We start from the raw sequence: 19,070 nt of genomic DNA, 5'->3' as shown, positions 1-19,070 counted from the left end.
AGAAATAGTTTAAAGGAAGCAGGAGGTATTCTGCATTTGAATCTAGAGTTTTATACTCTGTAAATGCCATTTAGGTCTCTAGTCTGTGTTAAGTGTAACTTTGTGGGAGGCACCGATGCCTTCAAGGTTCCCCATTAGTGTTTCAGTCTTATAATATAAAGCACATTGGTGGTGCATGCTTAGTACAGAAATCCGTGCTTTTTAGCCGTGGTGTTCTCTGCCATTCTAATATCATGAACTTTGTGGAGCACTATCCACTTAACAATTACCAATGCTGTCTGTAATGTTATATATAACACTTTTACATTAACCTTTACAGCTCTATTCCTGCGTATACTTAAGCATGTAACTAAAGGGAATTTAAAATTTCTTTCAGACAGACTTTCTAAATTTATGTTAAATCAACAGCGAGCTTCAAAAGTTTGGAAGTATTAAAAATTAATCTCGACAGAACGTGCCTATGAAAGTATATTACTGTATCTATGTTTAGTTTGTCGAAGAAATATAAATTTGTGTAAGCATATGGGATGATCAACCTTCCTGTATCAGTAACACCTGAACTGGTGTGCATATTTGAAATGCTCTACTGTAGCTAAGTTTTTCCTGTCTGCCTGTTTTGAGTTAATCAATTGAGACAGAAAGAAATATCTAAACCAGGAATTTTTTTCTCCCAGAACCAGCAGTTTCTTACTGAAGTGACTCTAAGGGTGACAGTGCAAGTAAGAATTGTTTAAATAAAGTGGCATTTGTTCTGCAATAAAGGGAGAACCTGAGGTTATACTTGATGTTTTTGATCTGAGCCATGAGTACAGGCAGCTCCTTGGAAAAGAAATGGAATGCATGTTGTTGGTTGATATTCTTTATATTATTATCCCGAGTGGATTTGATTTAACACTTGCTTAATGTTACATGGGAGGAAGGTGGGAGATGTAGGATATATTTCACTTTCAGCTGTGTATGCAATGCTGGTACCTTTTATAGCAAGCCTGTGCATATAGCGCCCCTCTTGATAGCAATACATAGTTGTTTTAAATACAATATTTTCCCTCATCAGAAACAAGCTGCTTGCTCTGAAAAATTTCTGCCTTACGCAAGCTACGTGACTCCTCCCCAGATTCCTGCAGCATCAGTGGAATCTGTGTGTGGAACACACTGTGATGTTATGCTCTAGGTGTATTCCTGTGGCTGTTGAATAAAATTGTTTTTGACAGAGGAAAGTCATGGCCAAACACCTTAAGATGAGGGAACAGACCAATGAAACCGCAAAGGCTGTTTGGGGAGGAAGCTTTGCTGAGTTTTAGGAATTCCCTGGCTATCCCTTGCAGACCTGTTTTTATTAAAATACTGTATGTAAGTGTGCATCTGGAGTAAAGCAGTTTATTCTGAAGAAATTTCCTGGCTGTTAGACATGACAAATTAACACTGAAGTTTCTTTTTAGCTGTTTTGAATGAGTGGAAAGGCCAGTGAATGTTAAAGTAATGGGCACTCTCTTTATTGTCAGTCTGTCAGCTCATGCCCTTATTTAAATTTTCACTGATCACTGAAGCATTTGTTCTCTGCTCAAGTTGTTCCATAGCTCAGGATTGCAGAGGGAGAACCCTTCCAATGCGTCCCTTTTCTGTTTGGTCTCCTTACACTGTTTGTAAAATCTATACAGACACATTACTTGATACTGAAGAAAATTCTTGAGGTGAAACCTTATCACAACTATTAACAGAATGGTATCAAAGAAAGAAAAAAAAAAAAAGTAGAAGAAATGTGGTTAGGAAGGAGGCAAGTGCTGGAAAGAAGGCAACCATTCAGAAATGTGAGGAAGCAGGGAGGAGGAGCAGATTGAAAAGAGCATGCAGAAGCCAGGGAGCGTAGGTATAACTATGATAAATCCTCTGAATCCCAAATAATCACTACTACTCCATGTTAGAAATTTGTCTGATGTACAAATGAAAGTTCCACAAAGATCTTCGCTCTTCCTATGAATAGCACTGAAGTCCATCCACGTACTGTTGTGCCATGCATTGACATATTTCTGATGACACTAGCAGTGGCCACGGTGATGAAGGTGTGTGGCTGAGATGCTGATGGTAGTTGAGACCATTTTATCTCTATTTTTTCATGACTGCTGCTGATGCAGTTCTGTGCTCTGGAGGGTGTTGGGTTTATCCTGGCTGCATAGTTTGCTTTTAGGGATAAAAATGACTACTAAACCTTGTGAACAGCTGCTAAACCTTATAAATTACTTAGCTGCATCCAGGAATTGGCTGATGGGGGGCAGTTGGTAATATAGTCATTGACATTAGAGTACTGTTTATATCTGTTAGGAGGTCATTTGTTGGAGCCTCTTCAAATTGTTTTGGTTGTGCTCCCGTTGGGAATCCAGTTGTGAGAGGATGCTATCTACCTGTTTGGAGCAGTTAATACCATGATATGTCAGAGATTTTAACAATTTTTTTCAGAAGCTTAAACTATTAATTTAACATCAAGGGATGTGTTAATAACAAGAAAGGAAGACCAGGATAAATGCTTTTAACAGTAATGGCAAGTGATGTTCCTGTTTATTTAGTAATAGCAAAGGCAAATCACCCCAACAAATTCAAAGCTCTAATTATAGATCTTATTAAGATCTTATCAGAATAATATGCCATTTATCTGAGTTCATACTGCCAATGGAAAATGAATAGGTTTTTTTCTGGCTTTCATAAGACTGAAAAATACAGGACACTGACTGCTTCCATACTGCATTGCAATCTTCTGGGTGCTTGATAAGCCTGAACCTTGCCAAGAGGCAGCTATTGCTCTGTAACCTGCAATTTCCTATTTCTGGTTAGTTATCTGATATGTGAGTTATTTTTTTCCGGAGTAGAATAAAAGCTTTTCACACTGGGTAGGTTTTGATAATTGTTTTTAGAGGTTATGACTTTGTGCAAAATGTGTTAGCAAAAGGAATTTTGTCATTACGCCCTCCCTAAGTTATTAATATGGAGAGGTGTTCTTGTATCGTACACAACAATCCTGTATTCTGGACTCTTATTCAAATGGACTCTGATATGAAAATAAAAACATGAATGGTGAATGATCCCCATCCTGTTAAAAAACAGGGCTTTTTCTGTAATCTTAGAAAAATTCTTTATTTTTTACTTTACTTTCCCAATCTGCATAAGTGGAAAATACTTCCCTGCAGCCTAGTTGCATGAAACTTGATTCACCAAGTGAAAAGTGCTTTCTTTTCTCAAATGATCTCAAAATGAAAGTAGAAATTACTTTATTATCTCTATTTATTAAAATGTTTGGTTCCAGAATTTAAAGAATTATTTTATATCTTCTTAATCATTGTTTGGCAGAATTGAACATGTCTGTTAAAATGCTAATTTGGCTCCAGCTAAATAAAATTCATCAATGGCATTTGTTATCTTTAGGTTAAACTGATTGCCAGAAGGCATCCCAGTAAAGCAGATACTACAGTTCAGTCCCAGTTTAGGAGAGCTTTAAGCATGAACTTAAGTCTTTGGCAAATCCTTGCCATTGGTGTTTAATCAGAGAGCTGGGCTGAAATGGGTTTACTGTGATGATAATTTTAAACAGTAGAAATCTTCCAAAAGAACATAATGAGCACATCTCATTCACTTTGAAGTCTGTGCAAGTTGAGTTGATGTTTTGATGGTGCAGGATCAGAACTCTCCATGTACATTCTAGTAGTGATGTCTAGTAGTGTATGGTAGTGATGACACTGCTTTCATCATTATTTTCCTTAAAAATCAACTCTACTAATCTCTGTAAGACTTGTGTGGTATTATGTAGTCTATGTTACACAGACCCTGCTATTTTTTAGAAGGAAGTTTTATCTTGCTAGTTATTTTTTATGTATGTATGTATACACACACATATACATTTTTTGCAGGTATTATTGACAGCACACAGGTGGAACAGAGGCAGGTTGTAGCTGTGACTGGTGATGGAACCAATGATGGACCAGCACTTAAAAAAGCTGATGTTGGCTTTGCAATGGTATAATCTTGAGTATATTTATTGATGTTTGTGTCATTATGAATTTACTGTAAGAGGTTTTTCATTCATTAAGTGTTGAGGAAGTTGCTTAGTTATTACTTGTCAGTGAAGCAGTATATTGGAGAGGGCAAGTTGTGTTGCTTCAGAATCCTTTAATTTACTCTGTTAGATTCACTGGTGTTGCTTGTTTCGATACTTTTTCAATATTTTGTCTAAGGTAATTATTGGCTATATGCAGAATCCTGTGCCAATACAGAAGAATGAACTCTGTGTTCTTCACAACAGTGGAGTACTATTTTGCTTTGGTAAAGTCCATCACTAATTGTAAAGATGTCTTCCCAATGTACTCTGACTCTGAAGACACTAATATACTAGACTATCTATTAAGATACGTAATTCTAATTTTTGTTAGCAGTTCTGTTCATGTATATTAATAAAATATCATCAATGATAAGAATAACTCAGAAGATCAGTAGTCATTAAGCTGATAATTTAAAACACTCAAAACTATCATCACATGAATTCCACTGCTCTCTATCACTTCCCTTTTCTGTGTCCTTATTCACTTTCAAAAATAGGCCAAATTAGCTAAGTTCCTAGCAAATATAAAATGCAGAATATGCTCAGCAGTTACTGTTACTATGCTGGGAAGTCTATGTATAACAGTGGACTTTAAATATGAAGATTTGTATTGTAACTGTCTCTGTACTTTTTAGGAGGTAATTTTATTCACAATTAATTTTTCCAGGGTATTGCTGGAACAGATGTTGCAAAGGAAGCCTCAGATATCATCCTAACAGATGACAATTTCAGTAGCATTGTGAAGGCTGTAATGTGGGGACGTAATGTCTATGATAGCATCTCCAAGTTTCTGCAGTTCCAGCTCACTGTTAACATCGTGGCTGTGATTGTGGCTTTCACTGGAGCATGCATTACTCAGGTAACTTCAGGTGTTGCTTAAATTATGGGGCCAAATCCTACCAAACTACATTTTCTTTTAAGTAATGGTGGCTTACATTTGATTCTTACTTCATACAACAGAAAGTATGCTTTCTGAAAATCTTCTGAGCATTAAGAGTGTATTTAGGATCAAGCTGCTAAATGTTAAATAGCTGCTGACATAAGGAAGTGTACTAATCTATCTTCTGGGCGTAAATTGCTTTTAGGAGCTGCTAGTTTTTGTGCTGCCTCCATACAACTCCCTGCTTTTGATTACATATTATTGTCATGACTGAACCTGTGATGATAGGACAAAAAAATGTCAGGGATTGGGAGAAGAAAGAGGTTATGTGACTTTGCCTTTTCCTCTCAGAATATTTCACTATTAAATACATGTTTCTTGATGGATTATGGAATGGGATTGTTATTTTCAAGAGAGCAGTGCTGACACACAGAAGTAATCCCAGCACGGGAGCTTTTTGACTGGTAAAATTATTTTGTTGCTTTCAGGGAATTCCTTTTAATTTCAGATGCAAATGACAAACCAATTAAATGACACATACAGTTGGACTTTGATCTCTCTTTCTCCCCCTACGTTAGTCCCTCACTGCAGTCCTGATGTATATGCAACATGACTAGGTCTTTTACAAAAAGCATGTGAAAGCAAACCGCATTTTTTTCCCTTCAGATTACTACTTTTTGATTAATAAAATTAAATTTTCTTGTCCCTAGAAAGAAAACAGAATGTATTTAGTACTGTATGAGGTTTTTGTCCTTCATTAGAAAATAGCAAAACGTGCAGTTTTTAGTGCTGTCACTCCCTAAAATAATGTATATTTCAGATGCTGCAGATAGGTGCTGTTACAAAATGCCTCTTTTGATTGAGACACGCTATGGGAAAGCTGATGCTTCCCTCTGTTGTGCATCATACAGATACATGTACCTGTTTCAGCAGGTAAATTTCACCTCCTGCACACCTGAGCAAAACAATGAATAAGTCATTAGCTCTGCTCCAGGGTAAACTTACATTGTAATCATGGAATTGATACTTGAAACCAGAAACCCAGGTTTGGGTTTACAAAAGCCCCTGTACAAAACCATGAGGTCAAACTTCTCCTAAGCCTTGACTGACATTTGGAGGCCTTTTTTGTGTTGGTATGAGGAGTCTGCAAGCTCCCAGCTTCTGCTAGCACCATGCAACAGCTGGGTAGACACAACTGTCATCATTTAGCTCCTCTGAGCTAAGTGAGCATAAGGCTAGTGCTAGGGCTGGGATTCTCAGAGAAATCAGAAATGGCTGGTTTTGAAGCAAGTAGAAGTGATCTTAGCAAATGAAATAATTATTTTATTCTGTACAAAGGAAGCACTGAAACCTCAATTCACTTGTTTTCCGAGAAGTAAAAACTGTGAGCTGCTAAGTGTTAGATCCCTACCACGCTGCCCCCAGATCTTGATGATGCTTTGTTGTCACAACTGAGCCTGTGCTATGGGACAAAATTCTTGATGTTGCGGCAGAAGTTAGATAACTTTTTCTTTTCCCTGCAAAATATTTCAAAGCATATTGAGAAAATGTTTAGCTGTAAAGTGACTGTTGCTGGTAACAGAAGGTATGTGAATAAGGCCTAAAAGTCTGGGAGGTCAATCCTCCTGGATTTTTATCAGTGGCACAAAAACATACAGAAAAAAGTGCTAACAGCAACATCGTAAGAATACCATAACTGGAACTGAGGCGAGTGCTTCCTTTTAAGACCCTGTTCTATAGACATTCAGTCACTGGCTACTAACATTTATTTAAGGTGATTTTTTTTTTGGTTACTGTCCAGCATTTTCTCAATTGCTTCATGAAAGCATGAAGGGAAATATATTTGTTGACTAAGGAATTTCTATTTTATACTTGAAGAGGTTAAACATTACTGAATCAGTGTAAAGACTATTTTAAATCCAGTCCAAGTGCATGTGTAGTGCATAATAGTGCAAGCATATTCCCTTTTTTAATTCTGGAGGTTTCTTCATCCTTTGAATCATTCCACTGGCTTCTAGAACGATTTGGATCAGGCCCAGTGCATTTATATTGCCCCACTGGTCTATAGGACCATCACTGAGTCTGTCAAGTCTGTTGTCCCTGTTTACAGTTTTTAATGTACACCTCCTAGAATTCCTGTATTTCTGTACAAATAGATTCTTATGCAATTCCTTAATTTGGCAGTAAAAATACAAATCCAAAGGAGAGGTCTGAAAGGAGCTAAAATTGAAACTGTAGCACAAAGGCAGCAGTTATTTCCATTGTGGCTCTGTTTACACTCAACAGCCTGACTGCTGATAATCTCAAATAGCTCTCAGTTCTGTCTCATTCAGGAAGGATCTTGCCTTACGAATGAACATTATTATGTTAGGCTTTGACTCAAAGACTCTAGCCAGTGAAAGGACATTATGTTTGTTTGGCTCATAAGCTTTACTAAAAATTGAACTTGAGAACGTACTGTACCCTCTGGTTGCTATGAAAATAGCTCTAGCACAAAGTGCATGAATATACCAAAAAATCTTGCATACAACAGGCTAGGTGCACGCACATAACTCTAAGTCTGGAAAACTGTACGTGGGTCTTAAATTACTATTTTGACTGAAACATTTAAGTTCTTAAACAAATTAAGCTAAAATCTAGAATTTCCACAAGGCGTCACAGCTTTCTGTGGCCTTCAAAATGAATGTAAAGAAGGTCCACATTGGACTGAATTACAATTTGCTTTCAGGTAGTCAGTTTGGCTTTCTTCGACACACAGAATATGATTTTAGTTCTCAATTAATATTCAGGTTAATGAATATGACACAGGCTATCCTTTTGGTGATATTTCATCAAATCTAGAATGAGAAAAATTCTATGTAGGTAGTAACATTTCTTTCATGCTTCTTAATGTCACCTCTCAAAAAATCTGTTCTGTAATTCAGAACCAGCATACTGGGATGATTTGAATATGAAGCTTCTTTTATGCTTACCTACTCTTTTTGCTGTTTCTACTGTTTGTGCTTAAAGGAAGTAAAAAGATGATAAAGTCTTTGTTTTGACTAATTTTTTTTAACACCTGGCTTGTGCTCTGCAACTAAATAGACAATTTTATTCTGTCTTCATCCTGCAGTTGCAGTGGTGTACATGTAGATATGTATATGTGGTCATATCACTGCAGGACTCCTAGTGAAACCACAGCAACTCTATATTAATGAAAGGGTCCAACTGTGTGAGTACTATTATGAGTGAAACTAGACCTCCAAGGAGCACCCAGAGAATGTATTGCCAAGTAGGAGCTGATTTGTTTGGTCCAGAGCACCTTAGGAGTGCCATGGAGAGGCTTAAAAAAAATATTATGTAGAACGTGTGACCATTAGTGGTCATTTTAAGAATATGCTGCTTTTTTTCTCAAATACATAATTAAAATCAATGTCCTTGCTAATTCCACTCCAGGGAACTACTGTTCAGCTTGATTGTGTTAATTTTAGGCAAATAGTATTTTATTATTTATCTACCCAATGCCTGCTTCAGCAAGATGTTGTTACAGAGACTATCTACCATATCTACTATTTCTATTTTGTCCTGGTTTGCTATTTCAATAGATGCTTAACTCCATGTACAAAGTGTATATGACCCTACATGCTACCCCGATGTTATATAAGGATTATAAAGGAGTAGCAGTGGGCTATTAAAGAAGTTACTATGCAGACTAAATGGGACCAGTGCAGATGGTCATTTGCTATTCTCTGTCATGGGTCCCAGCACGAAGTCATGTGAAGGTGACAGATCATATTCTAAGTAGCATAGGAATTACAGATACATTGACACCTATTGGCAAGCTTAGCACGGCTGCTGCCAAAGCTGAGCTGCCCCTCAGAGGGATCTAACTTACATTGGGTCCTGTTTCAGTTCACAGCAGCTCAATGTATAAGCCAAGAGTTCTGAATTTTCGACTAATTATGGACTTTCGTGTTATGATTCTATAATTATGTAAAGCACTGTGAGATCTAGGTCATACAAGAAAACCAAGCTTAAAGAAGTCTCTAATTAAAAGTTGAATCAGGATCACTCAGTCTATGGCTACATAGGTGCTCTTAATTTTATGTCCAGTGTGCACATAGCACCCACTAATGAGATCACAACTATTATTTCTGCTAGTCCCATGTCAGTGCAGTTTGTGTGGCACAATGCAGCTGAGCTGTATTAATTCACCTCACCTTTCAATTAATCTAATTTATTTACCTCTTGCTTCCTTCTCTCTGTGTTGTCCAATGCATACTTTTAAAATGATCAGGGTCTGGTTATCTTGACCAGTTTGCATATAATTGTCCTTTCTGTTTAGCAACCATTACCTCAGGTTAAACTGGTAATTTATTTTTCCAGTGGATTTATGAGATATAAACTCTTATATTCTGACTTTGTTCTGTGAATAACATTTTTGCAGAGCCCTTGATTGACTCAGTGAGGGTTCTTCTTTGGAGCTCTGCCCACAGTTACTGTGAATTTTGTACTTCAGATGGGTTGTTGCTCCACATCTCTAGGTATCATACAGAGTTCTATACGTGCCTTACAAAGCCAGAAGGTTCATCCTGTTTCCTGTCCCCAACATATACATGGTACCAAGAAAATATTAGGCCATTATGTTTGGAGCAGTTAAAACTAATCTGGGTATGTACAAAATAAAGATTTTAAAATGCATTTCAGCCAAATGGAAACAATTTTTTACTGGAACTATAAAGCTAGCAGGTTTATCCCCGTGCCAAATTTTGCCTGTCTCCAACTGTTGAGGCAATGTAACTATTCAAAAAGGTTGCATTAAAGACAGACAAAGACTGTGTTTTAACATTTTACATTCAAATTATTATTCTCATACTTTGAGAAAGACTTAATGTTTTAGCAGACATTAGGAACTGAAAATAGTGACTCTAGAGGACATTATGTTTGGAAAATTAAATGTTAATTAAAAAGCACTGTAGCAGTGAACTACCACATGAATCACTTATTGTTTTTACAGATCTTGTTCAAAAAATGAGGATGATCTATACTTACATGTATAAGGCAATAATTTACATGGTTATAATGTTTTACTGCAGAACTGTATTTGGCAAATCCTAAAATAATAGCATTGGCAAATTTGAAAAAGCTGTAATATAAAATCAAAGTATGTACTGTTTAGCTTTGTTTTGGGAAGGCATAGAGGCCACTCCCATACAATTAGTAGACAGTGTGATCTAGCAGCAGAAGCAAGGGCTGACTTTTTTTGCATTAACGTATATAAAGTTAACCTACCAGAAATGCTAATTTTTATGAATCCATGAATCCATGCATATGTTCTGTGACAAGTGTGAGTAAAGAGGTAAGGGTGAAAATACCTTTTCATTCCCTTACAGCTTGTCATCTAAATCAAAAGTAACAAGCTCTAAAATTTGTAAGGCTCCGCATGTCACAAAAGATTTGTAGTTTATTTCCAGCCTTTGGTGATTTGTACTTTTAAGTGTTTCCAAGATGAAGTGTAACATCACTTGATTTAAGGGACATTTTCCTTTTACCTCTAGGCCAATGCTAACCTATTCCAAGGTCAAGTGGAAACAAATTTGACAAATAAGTGGTGATTTTGGGTGGTTTGCAATTTGAACAGCTTTCATCCCCAGAGTTTTCAGAAAGTGAATTAAGAATTCTTAGCTAGTCAGTTAGTGGCCAAAATGCAGTGAAAAGAACATTGAATTTGCATCCCACTTGCATAAGTGACCAAAATCTGTAATGGAAGACTAAGCTCCTTAGCTGATATGTATTTTCCTCAGTTTCCACCAACTAATCAGAAATCAGATAGAGTTGCAGTGGAAATTTCATTCCATTGCCTGCCCAGACTAATGTGTATTTAATGTTTTGGCTTCAGTTTAGAATGAGCTTTCACACTTGACTGAACAGTGTAGCACTGCCAATAATAGATAATTATTAGGGGCACCATAGCCACCCAAGGTGATTGGCAGTGTGAAATGGTGAGAACATGTTGTTGCCAAAACTGATGACTGCCAATTATAGTTGTGTGATTTAGAGACTGAAATAATCTGACTTTTCATTACGCTAGGAATATGTCAGGCTCTGATAGACACCTGAATATTTGACTCTATTTATTAAGCATAACAGACAATTTCAGTTTTATTGACATAAAAGTCAGCACATGAAGTGGAAATTCAGCTATTGTAACATCTCAAAGTGGAGAATGTTTGTCAAGAAAACTTATTAACTAGATGGGTAAAAATACAAGGAAAATTCTTCAGTAGAAAACATGTTTCCTTTTTCTCTGTAGACTATGTCCAAGCCTAGGGTCTCTGAGCCCTAGCAACAAACTGCTTTTGGTGCAAGTACTGTCCTTGTTTCAGCCATCAGTATTAATAAAAAAAAAATGAGGTCTCAATTTGGAACGAAGTTTTTCCTGATTGCTTTTAGTTTTTTAGCCACCTCTAAAGACAAAGATGTTTCCTGTTTCTGCATCTGAACGTCAAATGAGTGAGCTGAACTCTCCAGATAAGCCAGTTAATGCAACCCATAACCAAGAGGTCAAGAATCTGTTAATGTTAATCTTCCTCCCTTCCCTGATGTAGCCAACCTGTAAGACTTAGAAACAGTAGGTTGCTTTTCTCCATCCCTTTGAATAAGCCAAAAATTAGTATTTTCCAAATAAACAAAATGTATCAAAATTTGTGTAAATGTAAGGGTGTTAAAAATATGTTTTCAGGAGGAAATAATATTTTATCTCAAGGGAGACTTGGAATATAAACTAGATCCACAAGAGACCAAACCACTTACCCTTGTTCTCCATATGTCCTTGGAATACTAAATGGATATTGGCCCTCATTATTTGATAATACTTCATTAAAAATGAACATTTAACCCTTTGAAGAAAAAGGCAGACTTCATAAGGTGGTTTTATTGTATGCTGTTCCATAAATTGCTTTGCTTTGCTACTGAAGCACCAGGGCAGTGTAATGCATAAAAATAGTGCTGTGATCTTCCAACTTTCACACTGTAGATTAACTCCCATTATAAAATTTGTCATACTGATACTTTATTACTTTTTGAGATTCTGTTTTCCTAATAGAAAACATCTGTTTGAAACAGGAAGCAGATCTTACTAATGCTGCCCGATACAAAAAGAGAACCTACTTCATTTTTCCTGATATGGCTCCTTGAAGCAATTGCATCTATCTATCATTACAGCTGCCCCAATGAATTACAAATCAAAACTTTATAATAGTCATCTAGAGTTCTCCTGAGATCTGTATTAGTTTGCCTTATTTATTTACTTTTGTTTTATTTTAAACATGATCTAAAGTCCTCTTTAATATGACCATAGACTCTTTCTTGAATTAAGTGGGGAAAGAGCTCCTTCTAGCGGTTGGCGATCTGCTTCAGAAAGTAAATCATCCTGACAAGTAGTGTTTGTTTTGGTTTGGTTTTTTTTTTTTTCTTTCCAGTTCTGTAGTTTCACATATGCTATCCTGTTACCCAGTAAAATAATAAAGATATTCTTACTTTTGTACATTTGAAATAGTTTAATGAGTTTCAGATTTTTTTTTTAAATTCAAGTATCAGGCTTTTTTTTTGTCACTACTGTTTTTCAAAGGTGTTACTTGAGGTATTAAAATGTCTCAGTAATTGTTTAATAAATTTTTAAGAATTTCAAGCTGTTTCTGAAAAAACAGATAGGTAGGTTAGAGTAAAAAGAAACATTACTTTTTTAATTGTTTCAGTATATTTTTTTCTTCCAGGAAAGAAACTCCCACTTGTATCATCCAGTTACCTAAATTCAGCTGAAAATTTAAGCATGATTCATGAAGTAACAGAGGGTATTCTAAAATGTATTATAAAGTGTTAATGTTATGCTTTGTAAGAATTGTGTGATTGTAAATATTCCTGATTTAAATGACTGGACAGAAATAATTTATGTTTGCTCAGATCACTGTCCTTCCTGTGATTCTGGTCTTGCATAAGAAATATAAGAAAGGTCATAGTAGTTCAGACCAAAGGTCTATGTATTTCAGTACCCTGTCTTCAGCATTGCTTGCAGTCACACAGGAAGAAATGAAATCACAGTAAATGACCTGACACCAACTATTTTTGTAGGAAATATGTAACTTTCTAAATTGTCTCCACAGGACTCTCCTCTAAAAGCTGTACAGATGTTGTGGGTCAATCTAATTATGGACACCTTTGCCTCACTTGCTTTGGCCACCGAACCTCCAACAGAGGCTCTGTTGCTAAGAAAGCCATATGGCAGGAACAAACCTCTTATATCCCGTACCATGATGAAGAACATTCTGGGCCACGCCGTTTATCAACTTACTCTCATATTTACACTTCTTTTTGTCGGTAAGAAAGTTTGTTAGGCTTGTTGCTTAGTTTAGAAGCATCTGGGTCTTGTAGCCTGACATGTCAAAATGCATTATGTGTAACCACTTAATGCACATATATTAAGTCTGTCACAGTTAAACAGCTAGCAGGACCAAGCTGTTTAATGGGATCAGAAAAAGTAGGGGAAGGAGAACATGCATTAGAGGGATTTAGTCACCTTTCACATGTTGTTTACATTGAGAATGACCTCAGTGAGCTTTTTTGCCTCCTAACAGAATGTAGGTGTGGGCTTTGGCAAAAGTTTATGTTAAAAAGTAGCATAGAAGGTTACATTTTAATCTGAGTATCTAGCCCGCTGCTTCTATACTGAAATTTCATTCTGAGACTTGTCATCTTTAGTAGGCATGTAACAACAAATTAAAGAAAAACCCACAACAAAAATAATTTATCCATTTTACCAGTATCTGGAGAAGCTCTAATCGGGAGCAAAAGGTTTGCCATACTCAGGAAATAATGGTGATCTTAAGTAGTATAGATAAGCAAGTAATCAGTATTAAGTGATACAAATAACGCTCTGTTTTGACATTTAATATCTAGAATGGATATTAAAAGGGGAAAAAATCTAGTTTATTAGATTACTGGACTCTTCTTCAGGCCTTGCTAGCAATGGATGCTTTTTATGGGTTGTACTTTAGAGAGGGGAGGGAAGGAGGAGGAATGTTTCTTTCTGTGGGGAATAGTAGGGGCTAATAATAGATTCTGTTGCTCCACAATAATAAGTGAACTTGCTCAAAGGACTGATAATTTTGTCAACTGGGTATTGTGTTCTTGTCACTATGTCATCACTGTTAAATTACATGTGTTGTCTTTCAGATTTTTTTTTCTTTGTATACAGGCTTCCATATAAGCTGTAAATGTAAATTTATGTTCTCAGGAGTTTTTTGAGCTCTGCTGTGAAAGTCTTGCTCCACCTTACCAACAACTGTCAGCTTATTTGGAATGCTCAAAGGAGGTGGTGGTCTGTTTACAGTGGAGCTATTTAAACCAAAATAATTGCCAGGTTTTGAAGAGGGATGGTGTGTAATATTGTTAGGCTTACAGTGTATTTTGAGAATGTCTAACGAGTCTAAGGAAATTGTAATTTCAGATGCTCTAGATGTAGAATGTAGGATGGTGTAGAAAGTCTTGGTAATTCATGTGATATGAATCTTGGAATGAGAACTTCTGTGAACTTTATGGGGAGCTTTAATGGCTTTTTGATTAATTTTATGGTTTGTAATACTTTATACTGAGCCCTGATGAAAAGAAAACCAGGGTTTTTCACCCTATTCTAATTACTTCTGTGTGTCTCTGGAAAACCCATGCATACTTTGAAGGATGCAGCCCAACAAATTTTCTAATAAGCCTAGGAAATACAGTCTTTTCCTTTCTAAGCTCCATGAGGCTCAGCTTTGCAGTGAGATGGTGTTCTAAACTCAGTGTTTCAATAAACAAATTCCAAATTAATGAGAATTATATATATTTTGATCAACTAATACTTCCTTTTTTTTTTGTAGTAGGTTTCTATAAATACTAATACGTCAAGTTTTTCTATTTTTTCTATGATGTAGCAATAAATACATTGTGTTTGAACATACAGTAATGCCTTTGAGACATCAGGCACATCAGAAATCCGGAAGTCACTGTCTAGTTCTGTGAAACTGAACTAGTGTAGTATAAAAAAAACTTAACCTCAGCAACTAGGCGTAATAAACTTAAAGTTGATGTACTGTAATGCCTTTTAGAACGTGTTTGGAAATAAAAACTAGTTATGGGTTTAACCACCGCCATTCCACAATAGCAACATGTTATGCTTTGCCAGTTAAGTGATGCAATGCAATAATAGATTCTTAAGGACAGGTACTTTCACTGAGGAAAACATTCATAAATTTGTGTTTGTGTGTGTATTGAATGAAGGCAAATAGGTGTAATACCTGTGTATGTATATGTGTGTGTATCTATAAAAGATAAAATTGTGACATCTGTTTACTTTCATTAATTTTTTTCCTTTACTGTTTGTATGTAGTAAGGAGAATGTTTTCCAATACTTAGTTATCTCTCTGGAGATGTATAATCTTCTTAAAAATCTCTGCTCTCTCACAACCTAAGTTTTGTAGCCTCTTATTGTGTTACTGATATATTTGTGATACCATAATTACTTTCTGTCAAAAGACTATAAGCCAAATTCTTTCTTTGGAAACATGCTGATTATTCCCAGTGACTTGAACATGAACTGCTCAAATAGCCCAAGGCAAAAAAACGCGTACTGTTAACTTAGCTGATGGAATTAACGACCTCAGGAGAAAACCTGAGGAAACTTTTCTTCTTCTTTCTTCAGAAATTCTGAATATAATGCTAGTGGGGTAGCAGGAAAATGTTCAAGTTTTAATTTGCTTTTATTAACAAAGCACTGGTTATGAAGATGAGTTGTATTGTGATAATCCTATTTACTCTTATTTCATTTGTTATTTACACTTTCATGTGAATGCCCTATCCTTACCTTAAGACAATGCCTCTTTCAATAACTGTATGCTATATAAGAAAGTGGATGAAAAATTGGACATGAGGTGTCAATGTGCACTTGCAGCCCAGAAAGCCAACCATATCCTGGGCTGCATAAAAAGAATTGTGGCCAGTAGGTCGAGGGAGGTGATTCTCCCCCTCTGCTCTGCTCTGGTGAGACCCCACCTGGAGTGCTGCCTCCAGTTCTGGTGTCCCCAGTACAAGAAAGACACGGACCTGGTAGAGCAGGTCCAGAGGAGGAGCCACAAAACTTCTCAAAGAGCTGGAACAGCTCTCCTGTGACGAAAGGCTGAGAGAGTTGGGGAGAAGAGCCTGGAGAAGTCTGTGGGGAGACCTTATCACAGCCTTTCAATATATAAAGAGGGCTTATAAGAAACACAGAGAGAGACCTTTTTACCAAAGCCTGTAGCGACAGGACAAGTGGCAGTGGTTTTAAACTAAAAGAGGGCAGGTTTGATTGGACATAAGGAAGAGATTTTTTTACAGTGAGAGTGGTGAGACACAGGAACAGATTGCCCAGAGAAACTGTGGATGCTCCATCACTGGAAGTGTTCAAGGTCAGGTTGGATGGGGCTTTGAGCAGCATGATCTAGTGAAAGATGTCCCTGCCCATGGCAGGGGGATTGGACTAGATGATCTTTAAAGGTCCCTTCCAACCCAAACCATTCTGTGATTCTATAAGAAAAGAGGTCCCCCAGATGCAGGTATCTTTTCAAAACTTAGCTCATTTTTACAGTTACTCATCATGGGTTGTATGTTGCTTTTTTTATTGGTCAGATCTAAAAGTGATAGTCAAATTATCAAAATAAAGAACAATGCCTGATGGTGTGCTTTCAAAGCAGAATAGCAGAATGATCAAAACCAAATCTATTTAAAACCAGGAATGTCTGTGGGGTTTATCATTAATGTCCTTGAATGCTTGTCAAGAGTTATGCCATACTGGATTAGCAAATGGGTGACAACTGCTGAACAGTGGTTGCTTCTAGTTATTGTAGAAAATCACAAACATACTGTCAATGGTCTCAAGTGGTCAGTACATCAGAAAGAATTGACGACTTAGAATAATTGCTCCTTGGTTAGAGGAAAAGTACTACTGAAAACTGTTGGTGTAGGTATACTGAGTTATTAGGTAAAAGTCATCATTTGGGAAGCTTCTTGCTCAGGAAGTTTAGACATGTTTTGCTCACTGGTGTTATAAATTCTGCCTATATTATAGTAAGTGCAGAAAGAAAGCTGGTAAAGCAGAGCACAGGAAGCAACTAGCTAAAGCAAACAAGGGAAATATAAATTTAAGTTTGATTAATTTATTCTAGTGGAAACCTTTATTTTTGTCTTGTACCTAGGTGAGAAAATGTTTAAGATTGACAGTGGGAGGAATGCACCGCTTCACTCTCCTCCTTCAGAGCATTATACCATTATCTTCAACACATTTGTCATGATGCAGCTTTTCAATGAAATCAATGCACGGAAAATCCATGGCGAAAGAAATGTCTTTGATGGCATCTTCAGAAATCCTATTTTTTGCACTATTGTACTGGGTACATTTGCTATTCAGGTAATGATTTGGGCAAGAACTGGTAACTATTCATCAGAAATTTACCTTAAGTTTTTTTTCCTGTGTTTTTTTGAAATCTAAATGCTGTAGGAGGCACACTTAATAGTAAACCACCTGGTTTCACATATTTTCTCAAACAATACAACTGTCAGTAATGGAAAACGTTACATAGCCATACTAATACAGGAGAAATTTTGATAATAATAACTAGATCAAATCTTAAATTAATCTGAAGATGTACAATAATATCAGCCATCATGATTTGTTGATATTGTAACTGGATTTTTAGAAGAAATTATTAAATAGTATACCAAAAAATAGCAACAAAGCATTTTACATGAATTTACTACTCCATGAATAGACAATTTGGCCTTCAAATAGTTAATGCTGATCTGTTCTTCTGAGGTTAAATGCCACTGCCAAATGCTACTCGATGTTCTCAGTAATACTACTTCTTGGTAGTGATTCTTCATGTCCATCTTGTGAGTTTGTCCCAGTTGTATGTGAACATAATTACAGAAATAAACACTTTTCCCAAACAGTTGTAATTTTTCTTCTGTAAGAACTCTAATTCCTCCTTCTGCTCCTGTATCCATCCATTTGTTGGCATCTATCCTGTACTTGATACCATTTGACATTACCTTTTAGAACTCTACTGCAGCCCTCATAATTGCTTAGAGTTGAGCTATTTCTATCTTGACATTATTGCTCAATTCTGCAATGGCATCCAGGAAGCTATTAGTATTGGGACCTTTCTCATGGAAGGAGTGAGGAGGAAGACAGAGCTATTTGAATCTGGACTATAGTGGTTTGAAGCAGGAAAGGGGAACCACTCAATAAACAAAATATGGAAGAAAGGACACCAGTGATTGGTAGTAGAACTTGATAGTGATGGTCTTTAACAGCTAGTTCAAAACCGTGGATTTACTACCATGAAGTAAAATGCCTTTAGGAGAGGCCTGACAAATTCAGAATAATCTCTTTTTTTTGTTTTTGTTTTTGGTTTTTTTTTTAATTGTGGCTAATGTTTGAGGATGTTTTCTTAGTTCTAGGCATTACTGTACTCAGTTGTCTGGCTGAAGGAAAAGTGTCATCTAGCTGCTAGCCACATTTGTGAATCAGCCACTGATTCTATTCACTCTTCCCTGCTTTCCTAGTAGCTGAAATACTTAAGTGCACAGTTCAAAACACTAGGTTTGCACTCTGGCAGTGAATCAAAAAGGACATTGTAGCATAAGAGTACTTAAGCTGTGACTCTTAATTGCTTTTAAGTCTCTTTTTAAAATCAGGTAATTTTTCTTGGGACAACAGAAGGTTAATCTTTCTACTAATTTTCCACTTCGTTTATTATGTTGTAGAAATATAGCTTTGCATAATGTTGCTTGCTGAAGCAATGTTGGAAAAGTATTTATTATTTTGGTTGTGTGTTTTAATAGCTGGATGTGTGAGCCAAACACTTTATCCTAAAGAGAAAATTATTGTCTCTAGGAGCTTGGATTATGTAGATGGATATGGGAGATTACAGAAGTGTTTTTATTTCATATTTTAAACTTTCTTAGTTCCATATGTATTTACTACAGTTTCTGTGAAATACAGACTAATTGGCTTTGATATTTCATCTTTGAGTGCAATAGTTCCATTAACTATTAGTT

At 36.3% G+C, this 19,070-nt stretch overlaps 1 protein-coding gene across 15 annotated transcripts in view; it reads left to right on the top strand.

Moving 5' to 3' along the window:
* The window catches only part of ATP2B2 (ATPase plasma membrane Ca2+ transporting 2), a 189,987-nt gene that overhangs the window by 146,307 nt on the left and 24,610 nt on the right, over positions 1 to 19,070 (top strand). For all 15 annotated transcript variants that reach the window (XM_075714578.1, XM_075714574.1, XM_075714579.1 and 12 more), the window contains 4 exons: positions 3,897 to 4,003; positions 4,752 to 4,943; positions 13,106 to 13,319; positions 17,207 to 17,418. In XM_075714578.1, coding sequence (XP_075570693.1) covers positions 3,897 to 4,003; positions 4,752 to 4,943; positions 13,106 to 13,319; positions 17,207 to 17,418 — 725 coding nt within the window. The remainder of the gene's footprint in view (positions 1 to 3,896; positions 4,004 to 4,751; positions 4,944 to 13,105; positions 13,320 to 17,206; positions 17,419 to 19,070) is intronic.

This window comes from Pelecanus crispus, chromosome 7, assembly GCF_030463565.1.
Source record: "Pelecanus crispus isolate bPelCri1 chromosome 7, bPelCri1.pri, whole genome shotgun sequence".
Lineage (NCBI taxonomy): Eukaryota > Metazoa > Chordata > Aves > Pelecaniformes > Pelecanidae > Pelecanus > Pelecanus crispus.
The sequence above is the reverse complement of the archived record's forward strand: the minus strand, read 5'-3'. Positions and strand labels throughout refer to the sequence as shown.